Here is a 24406-nt window from a genome sequence, read left to right on the forward strand (position 1 = left end):
TTACGTGGAGGCGGGATACTCCAGGTAAGTGAGGTAACAGCGCCTGGCCGTCTAAATCCCTAAATGTTAGAAATGCAGACATATCATCAGTTTGTTTGGCATGCAATTTACTATGATGAAATAGTAACAACAGTGAATAGAATAATTTCGAAACTGTTGAGATGTTATCAATGGCAGGAAACCATTAACCACAGATTAGGAGGAAACATGAACGGACGAACGGTAATCCAACCGCGTGGGAAGTGGAAACGAAGTTGGCGCCAGATTCCTCACTTCCCGTTCAATATGGCTGCAGTAAAGTTGTTTTGTCGGTTTACAGGATTCTGAGGTAAGGTAATTACGAACGGAACGTCTTGGGTTTAAACGAAGTATTATATCCATCCCTTCTTTGCGATGCATGATTATGAAAATCTCGTCGTTAAACTAAAATCATCAAACCACAAGCCACGCTTTTTGGTGTGTCTTTCTAGCTCGCAAGTTCAGCGTGGTAACTCAGTGATTGTAACGCTTTCAGCGACTAAAAACAATTCAAAGCGAGTCGTCACTAGAGCCGTGTCACTAAAGAGGTGTTGGGACTATTTTAAGAGTTGTTAAATCCCGTAAACCAGAGTGACGGTTAACGGCGACTGAAGAAGATTAATAATCGAAGCTGAACCTAATTCGACAAAGATGAGACAAAGAGTCGATCAAGCTAAGACATGACCGCTAACTAAAATAACGATTATACAACGAATTTGTATCCTTCAAGGCAAACAATTGTGTAATTTGAGATTAAAAAGTGTGTAAAAAACAGTTGTCGATTTAACAATATACTCAAGTAACGATGATAAGCATGGATAAAAGACATTTCTGTCCCAGCGCTCTCGAAGGTAAATGGTGGACGTTCGCTCTGTAAGCATTAAGCCTGATTTTCTCCTTGATTGTTGATGAATTAGTACATATATCATTTTACATTACTTTTACCAGGACTTATGTCTAATCAAACAAAAGAAACCTTCACAACATAAAAAATGCTGGTAACATATAGGTCCCACTTGTGCCAAAGGTTATTAATAGATCAGAGAATTGCACAGAAGCCATGGAAAAAAAGTCAGAACTTCTGACAAAAAAAGGACAGCAAACTTACCTTTTACATGCACATGATGATGCTTCATGAACACTTGAAAAATAAATAAAAATAAAATTAACCATTAGATCGTTGCTAGAGTGAGTAATTGCATGATCAGCACATGTCAATGACCAAGCGTGAGGTCAAGATGGCTGAATATTGAGTTCTACAATTTGCAACAAAATCATTACCACAGTGACCTTTGCAACCCCCTATTACTTCAATTTTATCTCCTTTGCCCTTTTTAAGTTAACCTATATACCCCTTTCCCCCCTAAACAATGTTATATCATGATTTCACATACTTCATACAGCTACATACAGGCAACATTGAATAGGGTAGGGGGACCTGTCAATGATTTAGAGTGTTGTAGAAACAGGAGTGTTATTCTACACATTAACAGAACTCTTCAAATATGTGTCAGCTACTGTTGATGCTGATTGTAGGTCCATAGAAATGCAAAAAGGAAAGATGCTTTGTTCAGCCATGATGACTGAACAAGCTCAGTCAATAAAGGATTTCTTCTATAGAAAAAGGTTTCACTCTTCTGGATTGAGGCACAGTTGAAGTTCATCAAAATGCACAAGAAGAACAAGGCTAAAATTGAGTCATTTTGACTGAACAAGCTTGGTCAATAGCAGATTAATTATAAAGCAATATGAATTCACTTTAATAAGAATTAAGAGTGGCTTTTTTTTTTTTTTAAGTGCTGGGAAAGATAGCCAACTGTGTTTGTAGTACAATAATCCTACAAAATAGGTTTATGTTTTCTTTGTTTTGACTGTCTTTTTTAGTGCTTTTTTTGACTCCATTGCTGACATTGTCTAAAAATCGCAAACTTTTTAAGTCTATTCCACAAAATCTTTTCTCAAATGAAATCAAAGTACACAATCCCAAGCCCATCTTGTGCATGGGTGCTGTCAGCAGTAAAGTAGATAATAATTGATTAATCGAAAGTAAGTTCTTTTGCTAGTAATTATATCGTTTTGTTATCAGGTAATTGAATGCCTGGCAAAGATCAAGATTAGAAGCTTGAGGAAGTAGGACATATCTTGATTATGGAACAGGTTGGTTTAATAAAAGTTTTATACTTACTTAGTGGTTAAGCAACAATCCTGAATCATGTTCACAACATTGTTGTATAGAATTTTGAGGTCAGTTTGTGGCAGGCAATGGAGTGATCAATTTCATCTTAAAACACTCTGTGACTTGTACATGCAACATATTATATTTAGATATTTTCACACTTTAAATCCCAATATCTGATTGTTAATTCTCCCATCTAGCTGCTACATATATCCTTTTGAGCTAGTTATGAGAATTTGGTGTTAGTTAAAGATAAACACTTCTACTTGATAAGTTTGAGTATTGCCATTACCTGGTTAGTGGATAATGTTTAGATTGGATATTATAGAGAGAAGCAACATGTTACTCACTTCTAAGAATTAAAGAATTAAGGGCCTCTTTGTATATCTTGGTGAACTGGGCTGGTGTGATTCCACAATCTCAAGACTACAAGCTTGAATTTTTTTTGGAAAGGGTTTTTATTTTATTTTTGGTGTTGCATGGAATCTGAGGATGGCAAGCCGTCTTGGTTATTAATGTTAGTGGCTGCTTATTAGGTAAATTTGGGACATGAAAACTGAAGCTTAGATAACAGAGAGAATCAAACTTGAAAGACGTCAATTTTGTATGTCAATTAATGAGCTGAAATTTCCTTCGTTTATGACTAGTAGTTTGGCCTAAATTGGGCAAATATTGTTCTTTTTCCCGCCACCACAATGCAGTGAATCTTAAAAAGCTGGTGTAAATAGAGCCAGTTGCATTTGATGTGAGCCAAACAGGAAAAAGCTGTCCAACCCTGTACTTGTATTGCTTTGTTGCAAAACTGCAAATATTGCTTGTTATTCAACTTATCAGTCTCAGTGCCATTTAAATGAAAAAATATCATAACAATGCAGCTTTGGGTTAATACTTATTTATTACAATAATTACAGATTCCTGAGAAATGTACACAAAAGAAGTTGCTGAAAAGGAAAGGAGATGATACCCAGGAATTTAAGAAGTCTTGCATCTCCACATCAGTAGGTGGGCTCTCAGGTGTTGTATAAACAAAGTTATTTTTAATCATTCTATGGATTACACTCTACAAAATTTGAAATTAATCGGGAAATTGGCCTTTAAATGACAATATCCTAGTCTCAGAAAATGGAAATACATGTGTGTGTGTATATATATATATATATATATATATGTAAATATTATGGTATTATAAATATTATATATATATATATGTAAATATTATGGTGCTCAACGTATTGAGCACTGTTCCACGCGAAAATCGACTTGCAGACTTCCTATATATATATGTATGTATATATTGAGATAAGGGAAAAACAAAGTGTTCATAACTATATGCTACAAAACACAGAAACAAAGCGTTACTGCGTAACAATTGAGCAAAGCAGAATAATTTATTGCCATGTCTATTATGCAAATTTGTAAAGTAAAAATTAAATGATGGTTACAGTTATTCTTGACAATAAAATCCCCTGATGGGTCAGGAATCACAAAATAGGCTTGTAAGGATGAAAGTTTAGTCTCTTCGTTTTTTCCCTATCTCAGTATCTCAGTATATATCTCACTCTACTTATACATATCGAGCATTGTACAATGGAAAAATAAAAACACAGTCTTTCCATGTATACAATCATATATATAAATATTATGAGAGGAAAAAGGACGTAACTACATTTCCCGACAAGCCTGTTTCGTGAATCGCCTGAAGAGTGAAGCGATTCACGAAACAGGCTTGTCGGGAAATGTAGTTACGTCCTTTTTCCTCTCATAATATTTATTCTGCTCTGCTTCAACGTATTGAGCACTGTTCCACGCGAAAATCGACTTGCAGACTTCCTACAATCATATATATATATATATAATATAAATGAATGTGAGGGTAGAGTCTACCTTGGCATAAAGTGCTCAATGCTGTGGTAGCAGAGCTAAGTATACATAAGTTAAAGAATTAAAGAGGATGCATCGATTCTCTGTGACTCTGAGTTTCACGCCTAAGCGCTCGTCAGACAGAACTTTTGAATACTTTAGTTCTGTCTGACGAGCGCTTAGGCACAAAACTCAGAGTCACAGAGAATTGATACGTCCTCTTTAATTCTTTAACTTATGTACTTATGTGTATATATATATATATATATAGTTAGATATAGCTCTTTGGCATACAAAGCTTTGCTTTCATGTCCAAATTGAGCACTCTACTAGGATGAGTCATTGCTGCTAGCATTATGCATGCTCACTAGTTCTTCTAGTTTGAGCACTCTGGCATGGCTTAGATGATCCCACATATGTGAGATCACTTGGGGTGGCTATATGGTCTTACCTCCATCCTAGCATCAGCACTGCACTGATGAGGCCCAGAAGGCCGAAACAGTACTGTCTGCAGTTAGTTATATATATATATATATATATAACAATATCTCAGCTTCAGAAAATGGAAATATGTGTAATATATGTTTTTTAAGAGGTTATTTTTTTAAAATACGCGAGGTTGCACAGAATTGTATTATCAAAACTTTGATTTGATTACAATCAGCCAAATCCTCTTCAGGTTTGAAATCTCTGTAAAAGCTTGCTATTTTTGCTCCAATCTTCATAATTTCCATACTTAATAAAACTTGTTATACAACTTTGCTACATGTATGTTGTGTGTGGTCCAGTGTTTATGTTCCATTAAAAAGTTCTAATCAAGTTCCCATGCTTTCATTTATTCCTATTTTATTGAGGGGGAATTCCTCCTAACTCCAAGTGTAAATTTGTGAATATTGTTTTCTTTTGCAAGGTTCCTGGACTGAAAAGAAGGCCAATTGTCCTCTTCCAAAAGTGATTGAGTTTGTTGAACCAGGGAAGCAGTTAAAAAAGAAGAAAAGTTTACCACCAGTATGTTCCAAGAGTATCATGAAGTTCTAATCAAAGATATTGTAGAACAATGTGGCAGAGAAAGTTCCACTGGACTTTTTTTTTCACTAATTGAGTTATTTCTTGGTTTCTTCTGTTTCTTTTTAATAGCTCCTCCATAATTTTAATGTACTTAGTTCACAACTTTATGGCTTCTTAGTGGTAATGCTCATCTGTTTTCTAGGAGGGATGGGTGCGAGCCTTATGAAAGCTTGGATTTGTTTCAGGTTCACTTTCTACAATGTAATTTTTACCCTGTACATGTCTGTGAGGATCAATTCATTAGTCACTACACTGTTAATAATAAAATACACTCCTTAATGGTGTAATCTGGTTCAACAACAAACTCCCTCTCTGCCCTCATCAGCTGGTCAAGTTAGAAATTTCATTTGAATTCACTCTTTGACCTAAAGTTCCTAGCTAAGGTGTTCCTAGAAGTAAACACTTTTGAATGTAAAAGTTGTGGCTATCCTTTAAACTTAACCACTTTTCCATAACATAGCATTGACAGAAGATTGAAAATTAAAGGCTATTATTTGTCATTGAAATCTTTAAAAATTACTTTTTTATATTAAGTTTTTTTAATTAATATAATACCAGTTCTTGCAAGCCCAGGTTCTAATTTCTTTGCAGGGGAAAAGAAAACAGATAGAAATTAAAAGCAAGTCAACAAGGTAAATATAGATGTTAAAAGTTGGTTTTTAAATGAGAGGTTAGGTGCCTTTTGAGGATAGACTGGTCAGATCACAGGTCTTTGTGAAAGGACTTTGAGGGAAATTATTGTTTCTAATTGTATCATTTTTCAAATATAGGGAAGACCTGGATGAGTTTGAATTTAAGTCTATTGCAAGGGAAGTTAGAGAATTTGGTGAGACATTTTTTTCTTTATCAACAAATTGACTGTATTTTTACCATTATTTTAATGCTTAGAAAAAATTGTAGTACAAAGTTAACATGGCGAATTTGTTTAGCAATTAAAAGCTTTTTTACTTGGTGATCACTTTACTGTTTCTTGTGACCTTAATGTGGGATTCTGGGGTGATATGGTAAGGAGAAAGTAGATGCTGGTCTTTCTTAGGATATTCTCCTGTTGATAATTAATGGTATCAAGTATGTATTTTTGCAGTGCATTCAGAGGCCCATTGTCAGCCAGAATGCAAAACAGGAGTAGCTTTTTTTTTAAAGTTGTCAGATGGGAAATACCGGTAATGGCCACTCAGAACGTTGTGTCATTCAAGAAGTAAAAAGGGCTAGTGAGCAAAGCTGTGTGGGTGAAATAGGGCTTCAACATGCTTTTTTGTTATCTTCATCAGGGTAGGTTTTAGTCTTGTTTTTAATGTGTTCCCTAACAAATTATTTGTTGTAGGTGTGACAGGTCTCAGTAGAAAAGACAGAAAGAAATATGAAGACTGGAAAGCTCAGTCACTTGGTGGAAAAGTAGGTGGAAAATCCATCTTATGATGTACTTCAAATCTAGTAATTTGATTCTTACCATTGACTTAAATGATTATTATAATAATTAATAGTGTGTTCATTAGATTTCTAATTCCATATTAATAAAGGAGCACTCATTTTGGAGTAAGCCTGCTGTGAAAAAAAAAAAGAATTGTACATACATGCATAGTTATGCGATTCATGTAACCCTTTAAACCCTAAGAGTGACTTGTATCTAATTTCTCCCTACAATATCAGTCCTGAATCACTCGTTAAGGTCATGAGAATAAAGGAAATGGTCACCAGGGAAGGAAACTTTTGATTGGCAAACAAATTCTCCTTGTCAGCACATTAGGAAATGTATAAAGAACAGTATGGAGAATATTCAAACTGATTTTAGGATGTAAAGGGTTAAATCAGTGCATACAACATCCATAGGCACCAAAAGGTCAGAAAATGCCATATCCAATGTTGATGCGCCAGATTAAGAGGAGAAAGGAGAGAGAGCAAGAACAAAGGGAAAGGGTATGTACTTGTTTGGACAGTCACAATCAAGTATAAAAACTATGATTTAATGGTAAAGTTCAACATAGAAAGATGATATTCATCTTGTCACAAGTGTGGGACAAGGAAAGGAAATTCATTTCCCCAAGAGGAAACATACCCCAGAGTTTGTAGTGGTGTGTACCAATGCTTTACCATTGGGCCTCAGAGAACTCTTAGGGAGTCAGATGAACACCAAGTTTGAATGTGATATTTGTCCTGTATAATGTAAGGATCAGCAATTTGAGGACATCACCAGGTATTGTCACTTTGGAAAATTTGAAACAACCCGGTGTGGAGGTCCTTGTTATGACAAGGGCATTGTGTAACAGTACAACTGTAAGCTGTACTGAACATAAGTTACTGAAAGTTTTAACTGCCAGTATTATGTTTTCCACCTTGTTTAGGAACATGCTATGGGTATTTTCAAAAAGAAACCAGATAAAAAGTCAAGTGCTTCTACAAGGTTTGTGAGCAATCTTTGATCTACATATACCATGATTTAGTGAGGGGGTGTAATGTGACTTCTCTTTTGTCTTGTTTCTTAGGGCTCCAATGGGTTGGTGGGTGGATAATTCTTCCAAAGGCCTGCAGGCTTCAGTTGGAAAGTTCAAAGCTGGTGTCCAACGCCTGTCTAAAGCTGATCTGCATAAAATTACATCCAAGAAGAAGAGATAACAGTGGTGGAGTTAAATTCACTTGCACTAGATAGTCTAGTAGGGCAATGTGGATTAAATATTCCATGTTTGCAAGGTACAGATTGTCAGAGGACTACAAGGCAGCTTCAAAACCCTGGTTGATAAGCAAGTTCTTCACAATTTCGTCAGAATCATGGAAATGTGAAACCACAATTTCATGAATAACACTGTCTAGGACAATAATCTGCAGTATGTAGTCATCATTGTTGACTGTAATTAGTTATGGACTTGTGGTAACAGACTCAGGATTGTCCCAGATTTAGACTGGTTGGATTAAGCTGAGAAAATGTAGGGTTCACTTCAGAAAGCTGATTACTGAAATGAGAATATACACATTTTTCAAGTAGGGAACGGTGATACTAGTTATTAGGGAGTCAAAGATGTCACAGCAGCAATGATGGGAAATTGCAGACTAAAAATATTACTTTCATTTCTCCTAGGAATTTTGTGAGTAGCACAATATTTCTATATTCCTTAGCAGAGCCAGATCTCCCCCTTAGCATCACATGTCAGCGTCACCCAAGTATAAAGTTAAATCAAATGTAATTTGCAGTCAGTGTTTTTTCATGCGATGTATAGAGAACGTAGAGGTTTTTAAACACTTGTAGGTTTTCCTTTCACATTCTTTGTCTTTCAACTCTTATTTCTCAGAGGTTCAAGATAAAGATCTTTAGTTCCATCTCTGGTAAATTTGAGTCGAAAATGGTTCATGAACAATGTACTATTATATGAGTGTTTTTCATTCTATATTGTAATCAAACTTACTTTAAAATAAATGCACAGATTTGCAATTTTTCCCTCTTACTAATAGTGATTTTATTGTAATTTTTTTTAACTAGATATTAAATGTACTTGAAATAATTATATATTTATGAGTAGACTTTAACCAAATTACCTACAAGGGGTTTTTCACAGAACCATGAATTACACTGATGCTAATTTCTGAGGGTGCTCTGGTGAAGCATTTTGCAGTGTAAAATAGAATTTAAAAAAGGCACACAATGTTAGTAAAATGAATTTCTCACTCCATTGTTGTTTTTCTGAGCTGAAGGTAGTTCATATTGTGAGCTTTAGATTATTTCTCAATCAGTTGAGTCCTAGCCTGGGACAATTTATGACAAATTACACATACAATCTGTTAAAATCACAAATTTCACAGTGATTGTACAGCAATCTCATTAAAACTGAAAATTCTGTCACTTCTGTTTCAGTAACTTGACCAACCACTTTTTGAAACCAAACTAAATTCATTGTCCAGAAAAAGATTCTTGACTACTAAATAAAAATTTTATACTGAATTATTTAAGTACTAAATTAAATATGTGCAAGAACGACTATTTGTGAATATTTCTACTATCTTCAACTGTTATTGTTAATTAGCTGAGACTGTGCCCACTCTGATTGCTCAAAAAACTATCATCTATTTGACTGATAGACCCAAAGCTATTTTTTGAAAGCAATAGACCACATTTTCTGTTTGTTAATGTGTCTAATAATCTAATTGAGATGTCGGTGAAACTCTTAATGAAGAGGTTTATAAGTTTTTCTCTTATTCTCCTAACATCCCACATGTGTTACAAAACCCCCTTAATCACTACAAAGTACAATCTAAAGCGCAACAAAGATCTAATTTTTTTTGTCTAATTAGATAATTACTTCTCATGTAAAATTGTCCAGAAGACATAGTGAAATATGTCATACTGAAATGGATCCCTCTCTGAAGTCAGTTTTCCCAATCAGAGCATTAATCAGTACAGCAGTGCCATCCCTGGCTACTTCTTGTGCTTGGGAGAGTGTTTTGTCAATCTCTTCAGTGGATGGATTACTGAGAAGAAACCCTTTTCCTCCATATCCCTCAGCTACTTTGTGATAGTCTGTGAACTGTTGGGACATCAAAAGAATTACATTATTACACCCTCACAGTATGTATATTCTCCATACTGTTCTCAATAAGCTTCCTGAAGTACTGACAAGAAGGATTTGCCTAACAATCAAGAGTTTCTTCAGTTGATTATCATTTCCATCACACTCATGACCTTGGTGTTTGATTCAGTTGTGCAAGTAAAGGGAAAACTTACTACAGTAGATGCTGGTCACTCCTTAGTGGTCATGGGTTAAGATGGTAGCGACTAGTGGTAGTGGCATGGGTTACCGGTTACCTCGCCACCAGGGAGACTTGCCACCAAGGAACGATCTCACCACCAACGTACTCGCCACCAAGCGAAGTCTTCTCGCCACCAACCACCAATAAAGAGATAAACTAGAATAAAGTAGTCGAGGAGAGTAGGATGTTCGAACGAGCACAATTTAAATCTGCCGATACGTTTGTGCGCTTGTCTGTATTTAAATTATGACCTTCAGCGACGTGTTAGATGTGTTCCGTTCCTAACTCATTGACATCAAAACGTATCGTGTTTGTCTTTTGCACGTAAGCGAGGAGAAATTGCAAAACTCTATGTGAGGAATAAAAACTTACTTCGGTTTCGAACATGCTATCGACAACATACATTTATAAAGTTTGAGTACAGACAAGCGAACAAACTTATCGGTTTCGAACGTGCTTTCGACAACATACGTTTATAACGTTTGAGTACAGACAAGCGAACACACTTATCAGCCGAACATCCTACTCTCCTCGACTAATCTCTTTATTGGTGGTTGGTGGCGAGAAGACTTCGCTTGGTGGCGATTACGTTGGTGGCGAGATCGTTCCTTGGTGGCGAGTTCGCTGGTGGCGAGTCTGCTTGGTGGCGAGTCTGCTTGGTGGCGAGGTAACTGGATACCGTGGCATGTTCTCTACAAATCCCAATGCTAACTTTGACTATGGACTCAAGCTTTTTCTTACCTCCAGGTCACATCCTATACTCGAACCAAACATTGGTACTTGCTCCCGAGCAATCTGTGACCAACATGCATCATTACCAACCAGGGCAATGACAGGAGTCTGAGAATTTAACAAGAGAACAATATTTATCACAAGCTAGGGTTAATTGTAAAAAAGACCCTTAATAATAATACTGATAAGAATTCACTATTTTACTGACTGATGATGTAGTTTTTTGAGCATTCACTTCTACCTGGTAAGCCACATTTAGACTGCCTGTGCAATGAGTGACAGTAAAGGCCAAAATTGGATTTTCATCGAAAGCTTTAAGTAATTGAGGAGATTGTCAGTGATTTCTTGCAAAGATGTCTGCAAATGGTTTGATTTCTTCATTTTCCCAGATAAGGACACCAAATCACAGGGGATATGCTCTGTATTTTGTCATGGTTAGCGGGAGAGGTCAAAGAAACAACATGCACTTCTCAAAGACATTATGCCATATAAAAGCTCCAGTTTGTTGAACCTGTCTTTACCATGTTTCACCAGGTTCAAATCAGCACATTGCTGGTAAATTCTGTGAGAAAAAATGAACAGAACAAAACAAACAAACCTTGTGCCTTGTAAAAGTATCAAACTCTGCTACACTGTAACCCAGAGAACCATCTCCATAAATAATCCAGACCTCTGAATCTGGGCGGCAGAGCTTGGCCCCCAGGGCAAAGCCACCACCCACCCCAAGAGTCCCAAACGCACCTGGATCCAGCCACGTCAATGGACCTCGTGGCCTGAAATAAGGAAGCAAGGGTACTGTTTCACTAGCTTTACTACTGAAAGGGAGGGGGAGATGCTTCTCTTTTCTTCATTTCACCAAATCACCTGTCACAAGAACAGCTTGCAGATCATTTCAGTAAACAGTTGTTTGAGAGATCACTGGATGGGTAAACTTACACTCAGTTGTTTGCCAGAAATAACCTATTGTTATAAATAAATGTTAAAAAATGACTATTCCCTTGTTGTAGAGTCTCAGAAAGGGTTTCTTTTGCTTGTGATACATGAGGAAAGTTTAATGATACACCATATAAAGTGTAGAGTTGTGAAGTTAAGTTCAAACCAGTGAAAAAAATTTTAGAACATGCACATCCATCTACATCTCAAAAATCGGATGTAAATGTTCATTACACAGTAACTTTGGAGCAATTTCATGTGTGAAACATGGGGGAGAGGGTATTTCCTTGAGTAATCCACTACTTTTTTCCAAATGCTCAGTTGTTAAATCTATGAATCAAAGAAATTTTCTTTGTACATTAATTAAAATGACAAAAAACATTCCTAAACAATACAGTAAATCGGGTTTTACCTCAGGATGTAAGCAGCAGAGCCTACAAAGTCACCTCCATCAGCTACAATGATACTGTCATTGGACATAATGTGCTCCAGATTGAACAACAACTTCAGTGGGTTCAATTGCTGCTTTAGAGATTCCTGTGACTTCAGACTGTTCAGGAAAAAGATAAATACTCTTAACTCTTTTACTCCCAAGATCTACATAGTAATTCTCTTTGCTTGTTTGCCATACAATTCTTGTAATGTTAGTTTGGAGAACTTGGTCTTGGATCAACTAATGATACCCTTAATTGATAGTTGTCTTTATTCTCATCACTTGTCTGCATGATATCTTTAGTATTGATATTGTAAGGAGAAATTCTGTCTTGGTCACCCATGAGAGTTAAAGGGTTCATAACTTTGGCAAAAACATGAAAAATCATCAGCAGAGACTCTATAAAAAAGGAATGAAATCCTGTGATTCTATGTGGAATTGGAGGTCCTTATCGGCTTCCTTCATTGTAATAAGTAAAATTTTTGTCTGGCAATCTTGTAATTGGATCGTTGTTTACATACAACAATCTTGTTAGTTAATATGCAACATTTTTTATGCCTAAGAGTTGAACTCATACTTTTCTTAGCAAGAGACAGGACTTTCTTTTGGTATACCACTGACAGTAAATAACCTGTGTTAAACAATGGGAAAACGTGAGATAATTTGACATCATAAGCTAGAGGCAGGGGAATAACATGAAATCTTTTTTAATGTTCTGCAAACATCCAAAGGGCATGCATGGCATCCCCATTAATTCACTTTTCTGAAAGCCACTTGCCTTCACAAAATATATTCCGTAATGGAGTCTGGTATGATTGAAAGGTACCTGTTTGCTTTCTCTTTATCAATGTCTCTTTCCTTCAGTTTTTCCAACCAATCAGTTGGACAGATGTAGCCTTTGAGGCCCTTAGAAAGTTCAATCATCAAGGTAGCAGGATCACCTGAAACCAAAGGAATCATCATCAGCACCAAATAACATTTGGCTAAGACACCTTGACAGCTTGAAAAGTGGGAATCAAGAACTTGTCACAAAAAGTAGTCTCGATATTATTACTTCTATTGCAAATTCTGAGGTGGAGTAGGACAGGGGAAGGTAATCAGTTATTTTATGATGCAACCATTTCACTATCACCTAATCAAAGGGAACAAAAGTTAATAAATGCAGTTGTAATAGTTATAAATCTCACCTGTGAGTAGAACCACACACTCTAATGTGTAATCTTTATGATATCAGGCAGATTAGATGCTGACAAATAATCATCATGACATTTTTTGATAATAAATAGTTTTTAAATAGCTTTGCATTCCATTATAAGTTAGTGTCTGGTGAGTTTTTTTTTATTGTAACAGTTCTGAATCCCCACCTTGAACAGCAACTGAGGGCTTCCAAAACATGTCTGAATTCTAAATGCAGATGGAGATTTAAAGTCAGTTCATTACTTAGACCATTCTGTCATTAGCAACAAAATGTGATGAATTTTAGTTAAAGTTAGTAAACATTCAAAATATCCTGTATTGATCCTCTTTAAAGTTTTTAATATTTGTTTTACGAAATTTTACTAGGCTTATGAAAATGACCCACCTTAAAAAGTTGACTCTTGTTTCTATTCACAGCAATTATTTTGGACTTCCTGTTCAAAACTCTACCATACGACAACCTAAAGTCACACACTGTACCTGTGTTCAAAAGAAAGTGGATCATGTTTCTGAAAGCTGACTAAATGATCTACACTCTAACTTGCTTTAATTCTTTGGCCTTGACTTTTCCAGAATTGAAAAGAACTTTAAACTACATCATTTAGTTTTATTTGTCAAAAAGGACATCTTAACCCTTTCACTACCACAAGTGACCAAGAGAGAATTTCTCCTTACAATATCAATACAATATCAAGCAAGTAGGTGATGAGAACAGAGAAGAATATCAATTATGGGATTCTTAGTTGATCCAATACCAAATTCTCTGAACTAACATCATAAGAACTGTAAGGCAGATAGTAAGGAGAATTACTAATTAGATCTTGGGAGTGAAAGGGGTTTTGATTAGGTGTTTGCATCTTGACCCCATACTATTGAATAAGGTGTTAACTATTTCACCTGCTAAAATAACAAGATCAGCCTCTTTTAAAGCATCTCTCCTCCTTTGCCTTATATGGAGATTGCTATTTCTTCCCAACAGACCACGGGCCATGCCTCCTAGGAAACATGGGATACCCAATTTCTGTTGGCAAAATAAGAATAAATCAACATAAAAAAACAAACAACAACAACAATAACAATAACAAACATGAAGGTAGGGCAATTTGTACAAGCTAAACCAAGGTCAAATTATAAATTTGCACATGAGATCAGTTGTCACGTCATTGCCAATCTACTGCCAAATTATGAATTGGTATCAATTAATTAAAAGCACACATGAAACATAAAGCTATAACAGATGGTCTAAGTGATATTCATGCAGAATAAAATAGACAGCTTTTTTCCCAGAAGTAGTCAGTAACATTTCAGGTCTTGCTTGGAATATTTCTGATCAGTAAGAATTACCAAGCAAAACCCGACAATTGAAAATAACTTGTGATGTTGACTTTCACCAGCTAACAGCTGTATTCAAACACTGTATTTATTTATAACTAATTTCAATATTGTTGGCCTAAATGCACTGAAATTTTGAAAAATACAGAGAATAGAGGGAAACTTTCAGTTACAAGAAAGGACACATACTGGTAGGAGCCTGGCACAGTGAAGGAGTTTGCCCAAAAGTTCTATGAAATTACTTTAGAGTTGAGCATTTTAACTCTTAATTGTTACTTTGAATCTCAAGGATTAAACTTAGATGTTTTGGGAAGAAACAATTTTCAGGCCAAAGCAGACAGAGGCTTCCTATATCTGCAATATTCCTACAGTTTAGGTTGTAGCTTACAGAAGATCATTACTTTCGAAGACCATTACTTCTTCTTAACTTAATGATGTTCTGCTGACAAATTGAAAAGCTGATAAACAGAACAGGCCTTTACAACCCACCTCTAAAGCTTTCCTTAGTTTGTCAGCCGGGACTGGAGGTAATGTAGACTGACTTCCTAGGATGATCACTGGCCTGGTAGACTTAGAAACCAGTCTCACACATTCATCAACTAAAAAGAAGAGAGTTCACATATCTGTTGATAAGAATTGTAACTGATTCATAATACAGTCACACAATGACTGGCTAAAATCAAGTCAAATCTAAATGGCACTTACCCTGTGACTTAATAGGCATTGGTATATCAACAGATAATGGATCTTTTGGTTGTGGGTCCCAGGCTCCAGCGAACAAGCCATGAAGGTGGTTAGATATATACCTTTCAAAAAGTGAGCACAATCATATACAAATTTAAATATCAGCACAGTATTGTCAATAAGGTGCCGGTAGCTGGCTACCCATGATTCCTGATAAACCTTGGTACTGGGTCACAGAGGCAAATTCTCATTACCACCCAATGTAAAATTGCAGGTGGATCAGAAAAAGAGGTAAACCCAGACACCTTTAACAAGGGTGTGACCCAAGCCTTGTGACTCAGTAAGCAACTTACCAATTAACTAAGCGCTGAGAAAATCCCTTGACTTCTTCCTAAAAGTAATGGGAAATTTTGGTTGGCTGTAATGTTACTGGTAATAATAAAAACTACATACCCATTTAACATGTTCAATGGGTAATTTAACAGTATGTGGATAGATATACTTTGAAAAATGATTTAAGATGTCTGCTGGTAGCTCAGATGACTTCACTATCTCAAAATCTCCTCTACAAGATATTAATAGTAAGTTACCGGGCACTATTGATTTAATTGCCCTGGATTCAGTTGTTTGAAGGGTAGACAACACTATTTGCTGGATAAATCTCCATCTGGGCCAAGTTGTAAAAAGTGTGGATAATGCTATCTAACAGATCACTATCCAGTGGATAAGTGATAGCAAAACATATAATGTTATCTAACAGAGAGAGTTTTATCCAGTGGATAGCATTATCCAACCTTAGAACAACTTGGGCCTGCATGGCTGTTAGTGTGGTCCTTTTTGTTAACCCTTTAACTGCCATGAGTGACCAAGACAGAATTTCTCCTTACAATATCAAGCATACAAAAGATGAGAATAAAGAAAAATGTCAGTGAGGGGATTATAAGTTGATCCAATACCAAATTCTCCAAACTAGCATCACAAGAACTTTATGGCAGACAGTAAGGAGAATTACTAATGAGATCTTGGGAGTTAAAGGGTTAAAACTTATTCTGATCTGCTGGATAGTGATTTATCAGTTGGATGGTATTATCAGCCCCTTCAACAACTGGACCCAAAGTGGAATTTTGATCACTGAAAGTCCTTTGAAATGAAAAAGAATTTAAATACCTTGAGTCCAGACTCTTTCTTGACTATAGGATAGGGATATAGGGTGTCAATGGGGAACTCCACAAACACAGGACCTACAAATCAGGGGGAAAATGTCACATGAACTTTGTCAAGTAACTACACAAAAGGCAGGCAATAATATATTTAAAATGAGTTTCAAAATGGCCAAGGATATCTTAAGGTACTAGGAACAAATAAGGTTCAACTGAAAACCATACTTTGACCTGGTGACTAGAAAGGTAATCTAAAATGATTTGCAAAACCACACCAAGGATACAGAACATCCAACACATCTCTAACCCTAACCCTGTTCATACCCTTAGATGCAGCCAAAAGTTCACATAAACTGGAATTTTTTCATATTTAGAGAAACTGCTTTCAGCTGTTCACTATAATCAGGATAAATAGTCTTTCTCAATAGCAGAATTTACCAGGTGTTCCAGACTGTGCAATCTGAATGGCTTTTTGTAGAATTGGAACAATGTCTGCTACCCTATAGGCAAAAATTATTGCAGACATTTCAGTTAGTGATATCAAAAATGAAAAGCAGGGAATTATGAGCTTAATAACCTATCTGGCCAGAGCTACATGTAAGACTGGTTTGCACAGATAGCTAAGGATATCTATCCTCCTTTGTCTGAGCTAAAGAAGAATGTCTTACACTACTTAAACAGTAGTTAAAATAAGGCTTGAAAAAAATTCAGGTCTGTACAGGATTTGAACCCAAGACCTCTGTGATACTGGTGCGGTGCTCTACCAACTAAGCTGACAAGCCAGTTAGGAGCTGGTCGTTATGTTGGTTTGTAATAAACACCTGAGGTGATGAATAAATGACTGTATATAAATGAAAATCATATATTTACAATCAATTACCTTGTAACTGTAGCACAGTACTTGCACAAAGACTTGAACAAACTCATCTGATCAATGTCCTGTAGAGCTCCACGTCCCTAAAAGAAATAATTCAATAAGAAGAAGCGATGATAATTATTAATAGACTACTATAAAGAACCAAATTAGAAGCAAATTAACTAAATCCTTTATAACTGAGAATTTTTAACCTTCTAGAAAACAAGAAGTATGAACAAGTACCAAGAGGGTAATCATGTGACTGCAACCCTGATTTGGAGGGGGGTTTTTAATATTCCTTGTCTATTCAGGCTGCTGAAACTGAGAGATAAACCCTGACAAGATGAGCCCTCTGCCATATAAGCTCTCTCTCAAACAAGACAGTCATTCACCAAATTTTAGGAGGTAGCTAGGTGACTGCTATTCCTTCCAGGCGAGGGTGTAACAAATATCCCTGGTCACTTCAGGCTAACGACAGAAACAGTAATAAATTCTGACAAGATGAGCCTATTATAAAGCCCTCTTACACAAAAGAGAAATCTAAAGTAATCATTTCAAACAAAATACAGACCTTTAGAAGTGTAGCAGCAGCTCCACCTAACAACAGCACAGGAGACTCTGCCATTTGAGCATTCTTCACAGCTGTCACTGTATTTGTTAGACCTGATATGGTAACAATAAATAGATATAAAATAATCCATTTGCCAAAACATACCTTTGGACTGAACTATCGGCTATGTTTGGTTTTTGTTCAAAAGGCATGGAAAATACCCTTTGATTGAAGAGAGAGTGAGAAGGATCCAAGATAGAAAGAGAAGAGACATCTAGCACTCCATTTTGTTTCTACAGATTTCACTTTCCAATTTTAAAGAAAAAAAAAATTTACAGAAAAAATTTCAACAATAATGGGATAAACAAAGTCTACACTTACCTGGACCAGCAGTAACAGCAGCCACACCAACAACTCCTGATAACCTGGCAACTGCATCTGCTGCAAACACAGCTGTCACCTGATCACAAAAGGAAGGCAAATTAAAAGTGTTACTTGGTTTTAATTAAACATTCCTTGATTTTGAGGGCTGTCATAGCATCATATTTCATGGTAGACCAGCTTGAATTCCTTATGTCATGTAATCTGTCACTGATTGTTCCAAGCAAAAATATGACCATTTAACCACCCTACCTCATGCCGTGTGTCAACAACACGGATTCCTAGATTTTGACATGAGACTAAAATTGGCGAGATGTGGCCACCACAGAGTGTAAAAACATATTTGACACCATGAGTCTGTCAAAAAAGATGACAAATTACACATTTATCCTGAACAATGCATCTTGTTAGCAGAACATAATCAACTAACTATGAGTGAATAGATTTTTCAACTCATCTACAGGTAACTAAAGCTGTTATAAATGACTTTGAAAGTATCAAATAAGTTATCAATCAATTCAGTTATCAAATCCAATAAACTATTTTGTTGTAATACAAAGAAGTCCTTTTTCCTTCAACCTCAGATATGAACTTTCAAAAGTGATGTCCAGGTTATAGATTTATGTCTGTGTATCACCGCAGGTTATTTTATGCCAGCCTAGGTATTACATACCCTACAACTTCACTATGCAAAAAGGATAAAAAGGAGATATTCAAACTGTAACCCAAGACTACATCTTGTTCTTCATACAAATAAAAAAAATCAGTGAACAAAAAAAATTGATGTTAACACGAGTTCCATGCAGCACACTATTATTTTTTGCTGTTTTGCTTTTTTTTGCTGACTTTTTTCAACTCCTTTTTTTGGAATCCCTAACAGATTTTGCCAAACAGGAGAGACTGCTTGCAATCTTTGTATAACCCTTGCCCAATGTGTCTGCATTTTTGCCACCTTTTCTTCTTAGGATCTTTAAAGTTGACTTTTTTACAAATCAGCATGTATGAACCCTGGTAGCTGGGATGTACAACATCACCAGGGCTTGTGATCATCATAACCTACTAATAATAATCATCACTTACCTTTAGAACTTCACCAACTAATTCTCCACCATTTCTGTTACTGTTTTCATCCAGCTACATAGAGTACAACAGAAGTGATCAGTACTACAACTGTTTATAAAGGAATATCTTAATTTGTCACGCATTAAGTATATTCAAGTAAATTTCAAGCTTATATGGTGATCAGTAACCTGGAGAAACCAAAAAGTAATCTACCTCACAACATAAAGACTTCATCTTGAAGAAAGGTTAATGGAAGAAAAAATAATTAATTAGGCCTGGTTCAGACTCTGTACTTTAGCTGCGCCAAATCAAATTCTGCATTAGGCTGGCCTACATCAGTTGATCCTGGCTGAATTGATTCAAACACTGAACTTCACTCAGTCAAAATTAATTAATTGAAGAAAATTAATAGTCAGTCATTGGTTTTGCAAACAATTGTAAACATGGCAGACGTCATGGATTGCAGCAGCAATCTGTGAGCAAGAGCCTCTCTCCTGTTCAAAATGCTGGAAAACAGTGCAAAAAGAATAGGAAGAAGAAGAAGAATGCAAACCGTCTTAAACTGGGATTAATTGACTGAGCCAATCTAAATTAAATCAGCCATTCTGAATTGATTCAGAAACCATGCTTCACATGAACTTAATTTGCTGAGTTTGATTCAGCTCGGCTGAAGTTTGGCATCTAAACTGGGCCTTTGGGAATATGTGACCCTCCATGGGTAAACAGACACTAACGCTTTTCCATTAAACAGTCTAGAAAAACAGTTTTAAATGGACACTAAATGGCTAACTCAAGCATTTAAACGGTTTCCATAACTGCTAACAGTTGACCAAAAATAAAAACCAATAGCACAAAATGTTAAACAGTTTACCAAAGTCCAAAAAACAGATAGCTCAAACTGTTAAATGGTTTACCAAAAATAAAAATGGTTAGCTCAAAACGTAAAACAGTTGATCAAAGCCAAGAAACAGATGGCTTAAACTGAGAAATGGCTGACCAAAATCAGCAAACAGAGTGCTAAAAATTAATATTAAACGGTTGTGGTTGAGTTGAGATCTTTTGCAGAAAAACTTTCCAAGCGACAACGGATAGTTATCTCAAAGCAAAAACATTTTCATGAACTGTTAAAATGGATAGTAAATGGTTTCGCAGTTTAAATGGAAAAGCATTAGTGTCTGTTTTCCCATGGAGGGTCACATATTGTTTGATAAAAATAAATTCATATAAATTGTATCAGAGACAGTAAGTAGATTTGATATTTATATTGAGATCTTTTGAGTGCAAGGATTGATCTGATTTTGCATAATAACAATGACAATGATGATGCTACTTACCATAAACATTTTAAGAAGCCCTCAGAACAATAGAGAATGTATAATCAATGTAAACAGCTTCAAATGGTTTGAGCCCAAAGTCTACTATTGACTCTCATTTAGGAAAAACTATATTGGGTAAATGCTATTGCAATCCTGTGAGCAGTGCCCTGCACACGTTCTCCAAGCTTGATCTCTTACTTTTATTTAAGGACCCAGTTCCTGGTTTTAAATGCCTCAGTTTCTTATTGAAATAAATTTGATTAAAAAAAGTTGGAATATGTACAACTTCTCGTTTTCAAGAGTAACCCCCCTGTCCCCCCCCCCCCCCCCCCCCCAATTTGGAATGAGGAAAAGAAACGCAGAAATTTCATGAATGATTTCAGGATCATTCTTTCTTATCTAGATATACACATGTCTAGGTATATGTGATAACTCTTTTAAGAGACTCAAGGTTAAGATTTTGGCACAGCCCCACACTATTTTGGAACGAAATCGAAGTGTCAGAGGCAATCTACATTGTTTTCTATATCCAAGAACTGTATCCATGATAAAGAATGGGGCTGTGCGGAGATCGTACCACCTCAGAGGCAGAAGGATCTTCTTAAAACTCAGCATAAGAATTTCTAACTCATAAATCCAAATTTTTGAAAGTATTGAAAAACGATTGCAAATTTTAGCAGTCATGTGACGTATACATCTAGCTGATCAAAAGATTTTTACCCTTACACTAAAGAAGACAAAGAAAATTTTTTTACCTTGTAAATGTACCTATGCAAGATTCTTAACTTGTACACGAGGAAAATGATCCCGAAAAGACCGACTGAAATTGCACTGAAAAGCCCCACGAGAATAGGGTTCGACTCCGCCATGTTCAATTTTTCCGTAGGAGTTACACTGGAACTAATGGAGTATCTCGCTGACTGATAGTAACGCATCTCACTAGCGTCCAGTCCAGTCCAAAAATAGTCAACATGGCGGCCTCAAAACTTGATGATGAGGTTGATCGTTTTTTCACCGCATATTCGTCGAGGTCTTTAGGATTTATTAGAAATTTGTAACGGCACCAGTTTGAAATGTCCTGGGTTTTTGTGACGTCTAAAGTCAATGGCCAAAAAGCAAGGTAAGTGCCACATGTTTTCGTAGTGGTTGTAAGAACTTACTGTTACCCGTCACCTTAGCCTCCTAAACTTTTTTTTTCAGCTTGTAAATTCACTGTTTTGAGAAAGTATTACAGGTATTCTCATTGGAAAAAGGTAGAATTTTCAGAGCACTCTTAAATCGTTATTTCTTTTTTCGAGATAATTTTTTTCAATTAAATTTAAGTTGAGAACTCTTTCATCTTAAAATTTAAGTCACCTTATCTTCATAGATTTAGGAGAAAAAAATTGAAATGCAAGCATTATGGATGATATATCATGATATTGGTCAGATTAATTACAGACTAGAGGTAACTTATCGTGATATTCTTAACAATAAGTCATTTCTTTTCTCTCAGGAAGTATTTTGAAGACAGAGGACTATATGATAAAGAGCGGAAAGTGACAAAGTCCTCCACAAATGAAGTAATGATTCCTTTACAACAAGAGCGGGCTGAAAAACTCAATGAACAGTCAGGAAAAAGTGATACATCTTGGCTTGTTCCATTTGAGGGGAGGGTTGAATGCATAGATGCTGATAAATTGATTGTAAGACTGGGTAGATTGTCTCCTCAAGAGAAGTTGAAGATTGCTTTAGACAATTTATTATACATGAATGGTGGAACATTTGATGGGTTGTTACCAGATGATATACCATCACATTGGGAGCAGCATGGAGACCTTATTCTTTTACCAGAGAACAGTTTCACTTCAGAAAAATGGAGAGACTTTGATGGTGAATTATGGGGAACTGTTGCAAAAAGTCTTGGTGTCACAAGACTTGCCAAGAAATCAGCTATATGTAGGGATGGTTTCAGAACCCCCAAAGTCACTATGCTTCTGGGTGAGAATGGATGGGTGATTCACACTGATAATGGCATTAAATACACCTTTGATGTCACAAAGTGCATGTTCTCTTCAGGAAATATTACAGAAAAGATCCGAGTTGGAAATTTTGACTGTTCTGGTCAAACTGTTGTTGATCTTTATGCTGGAATTGGTTATTTTGTCCTGCCCTATCTTGTTCATGCTAAAGCAGCCATGGTTCATGCTTGTGAGTGGAATGAAAATGCTGTAGAGGCTTTGAGAAGAAACTTGAAATTGAATGGTGTTGATAAGCAATGTGTCATTCATGAGGGAGATAATCTGAAGGTAAACATTAGCTTTTAAATTGGTTTTGTAGTATGAATCCCTTGACTCTGATGGCAACGTCTGTTCGTGTTGTTGAAATTTTGGTTGCTGTCAGAAAATTGAAAAGAATCTTGGATGTTTTTCCTTGACCTATTTGAAATATATATTTGCAGACCTGTGAAGGAAAGAATTGTGAGTGTAAACCATCCTGAACACCACATCTCCCTTGAATAATAAATAGTGACCCAAGATTTGATAACATGCATAGAACTTTAAAGTGATTTCCTTGTGTGATTTGATTTATAGTTTCCTCTTCGAGGAGTAGCAGACCATGTCAACTTGGGCCTTATCCCCTCTAGTGAGGCTGGATGGCCGGTGGCTTGTGCTGCACTTCGTCCTGATAGAGGAGGGTGGTTACATGTTCATGGAAATGTCACATCAAGTATAAAAGACCAGAAAGGAATAGTAAATAGCAAATTGTCAGAGTCGTTAGCTGGAGAAACCTGTCTGTCTGTAAGTCAAACCAAGAAATCCAACATGACAAGCCCACAGAGTACTTTTGATGACAATTGTGCTTTTAATGGAGTAGAACAACCTTCATCAATTCACTGTCATTTAGAGAATACATCAACATGTGTAGTAAATCAAGGCCATGTACACAACAACAGGATGGTTTTGACAAAATCTTCTGAGCTGGAATCGTCAATGATCTCTGCTGAGCCCTTTACAGTTTCAGTTGAGTCTAATCTTCCATTCTGGAAACAAAACCACATACCCTCCTGCAACAAGAAAGTAAAGCAAGAGTGGCTAGATTGGGCAAAATATGTTGCTCAGACTATACTGCCTCATTTAAGGAAATCACATGGTAAACAAGAGTGGAATGTTCAAGTGAGGCACATTGAACATGTCAAGTCCTATGCTCCTCACATAGATCATGTAGTGTTGGATGTGGAATGTTGTCCATCATCTGATTATTAATCCTGGTGTTCTTAGCCCTGGTTGTACATAAATCAAGTGCTTCTTTGGTTGGATCTTAACCAGAAAATTACTTTCAGGGCAAAAAACAGAAATTTAAAGTAATATAATGTATACACATGCAAGTTAACGATTAATTAAAATAATGATTTAACTATTATCATATTTAGTTTTCTGCATACTTTCACTTTCCTTGAAACACAATAAGATTGATGTGATTGAAATGAATGGTAATTTTGGAGCCAATATTGTGAATCAAAGGGAACAGAACAAAGGAGATAATAAGACACCCATACATTGATGTCATTGTTTTGTATGAAAATGTATTATTTTTTAAAATGGTAAATACAGACAAGCGTAGTATCCAGGAACAGAACAAGAATTGTAACATGTATCCTGCTACAGACCATCATTATTAGAGACTTTTTTTAATTCCGAGAATGGAGTCACAGAACCTCTTTTTGACCTTAACAAGCTTAGTTCTTAACAGTTACAGTTAGGCATAGCTACCCAAAGGTGATTTGTGAAAGAATTGTCTTGAATAACCCTAGAGCTGAACATCAAATAACAGTTATGTCTTAAGATATTTTAATTACAAGAAATTGATAGAAAAATATTTACCAAATAGAAGCGAATGTTCTAAAAAGGAACTTAAACCTTGTTGAAAAG

General features: G+C 36.1%; 3 protein-coding genes across 4 annotated transcripts; 2 read left to right on the plus strand and 1 right to left on the minus strand.

The window, feature by feature from the left end:
- Window positions 1-240: 240 nt before the first annotated feature.
- LOC113683038 (40S small subunit processome assembly factor 1) lies at window positions 241-9089 on the plus strand. Of its 2 annotated transcripts, none has more exons than XM_089200563.1 (10): window positions 241-328; window positions 2105-2175; window positions 3106-3208; window positions 4965-5062; window positions 5714-5754; window positions 5893-5948; window positions 6447-6517; window positions 6953-7039; window positions 7465-7523; window positions 7606-9089. In XM_089200563.1, exons 2-10 carry the CDS (start codon window positions 2167-2169, stop codon window positions 7733-7735), a joined length of 654 nt encoding a protein of 217 aa, XP_089056689.1. In that variant the 5' UTR covers window positions 241-328; window positions 2105-2166; the 3' UTR covers window positions 7736-9089. The 2 variants fall into 2 exon arrangements, with proteins under 2 accessions (XP_089056689.1, XP_089056690.1); XM_089200564.1 differs by having other exon boundaries at window positions 242-328; window positions 3106-3196.
- On the minus strand, window positions 8547-21401 carry LOC113683041 (2-hydroxyacyl-CoA lyase 2). Its single transcript, XM_027200234.2, has 19 exons — window positions 21251-21401; window positions 19198-19251; window positions 18370-18474; window positions 18118-18196; window positions 17758-17849; window positions 17211-17287; window positions 16769-16830; window positions 16338-16411; window positions 15524-15561; window positions 15192-15292; window positions 14976-15085; window positions 14052-14175; window positions 13540-13634; window positions 13322-13361; window positions 12784-12898; window positions 11937-12074; window positions 11190-11364; window positions 10601-10699; window positions 8547-9636 (listed from the first exon to the last, which is right to left on the minus strand). Exons 1-19 carry the CDS (start codon window positions 21362-21364, stop codon window positions 9451-9453), a joined length of 1878 nt encoding a protein of 625 aa, XP_027056035.2. The 5' UTR covers window positions 21365-21401; the 3' UTR covers window positions 8547-9450.
- Window positions 21402-21442: 41 nt separating this feature from the next.
- Window positions 21443-24383, plus strand: LOC113683052 (tRNA wybutosine-synthesizing protein 2 homolog). Its single transcript, XM_027200247.2, has 3 exons — window positions 21443-21615; window positions 21991-22783; window positions 23069-24383. Exons 1-3 carry the CDS (start codon window positions 21569-21571, stop codon window positions 23738-23740), a joined length of 1512 nt encoding a protein of 503 aa, XP_027056048.2. The 5' UTR covers window positions 21443-21568; the 3' UTR covers window positions 23741-24383.
- The last annotated feature ends 23 nt before the right edge of the window (window positions 24384-24406 follow it).

The sequence above is a fragment of the Pocillopora damicornis genome, chromosome 3 (genome assembly GCF_964200805.1).
Source record: "Pocillopora damicornis chromosome 3, jaPocDami1.2, whole genome shotgun sequence".
Lineage (NCBI taxonomy): Eukaryota > Metazoa > Cnidaria > Anthozoa > Scleractinia > Pocilloporidae > Pocillopora > Pocillopora damicornis.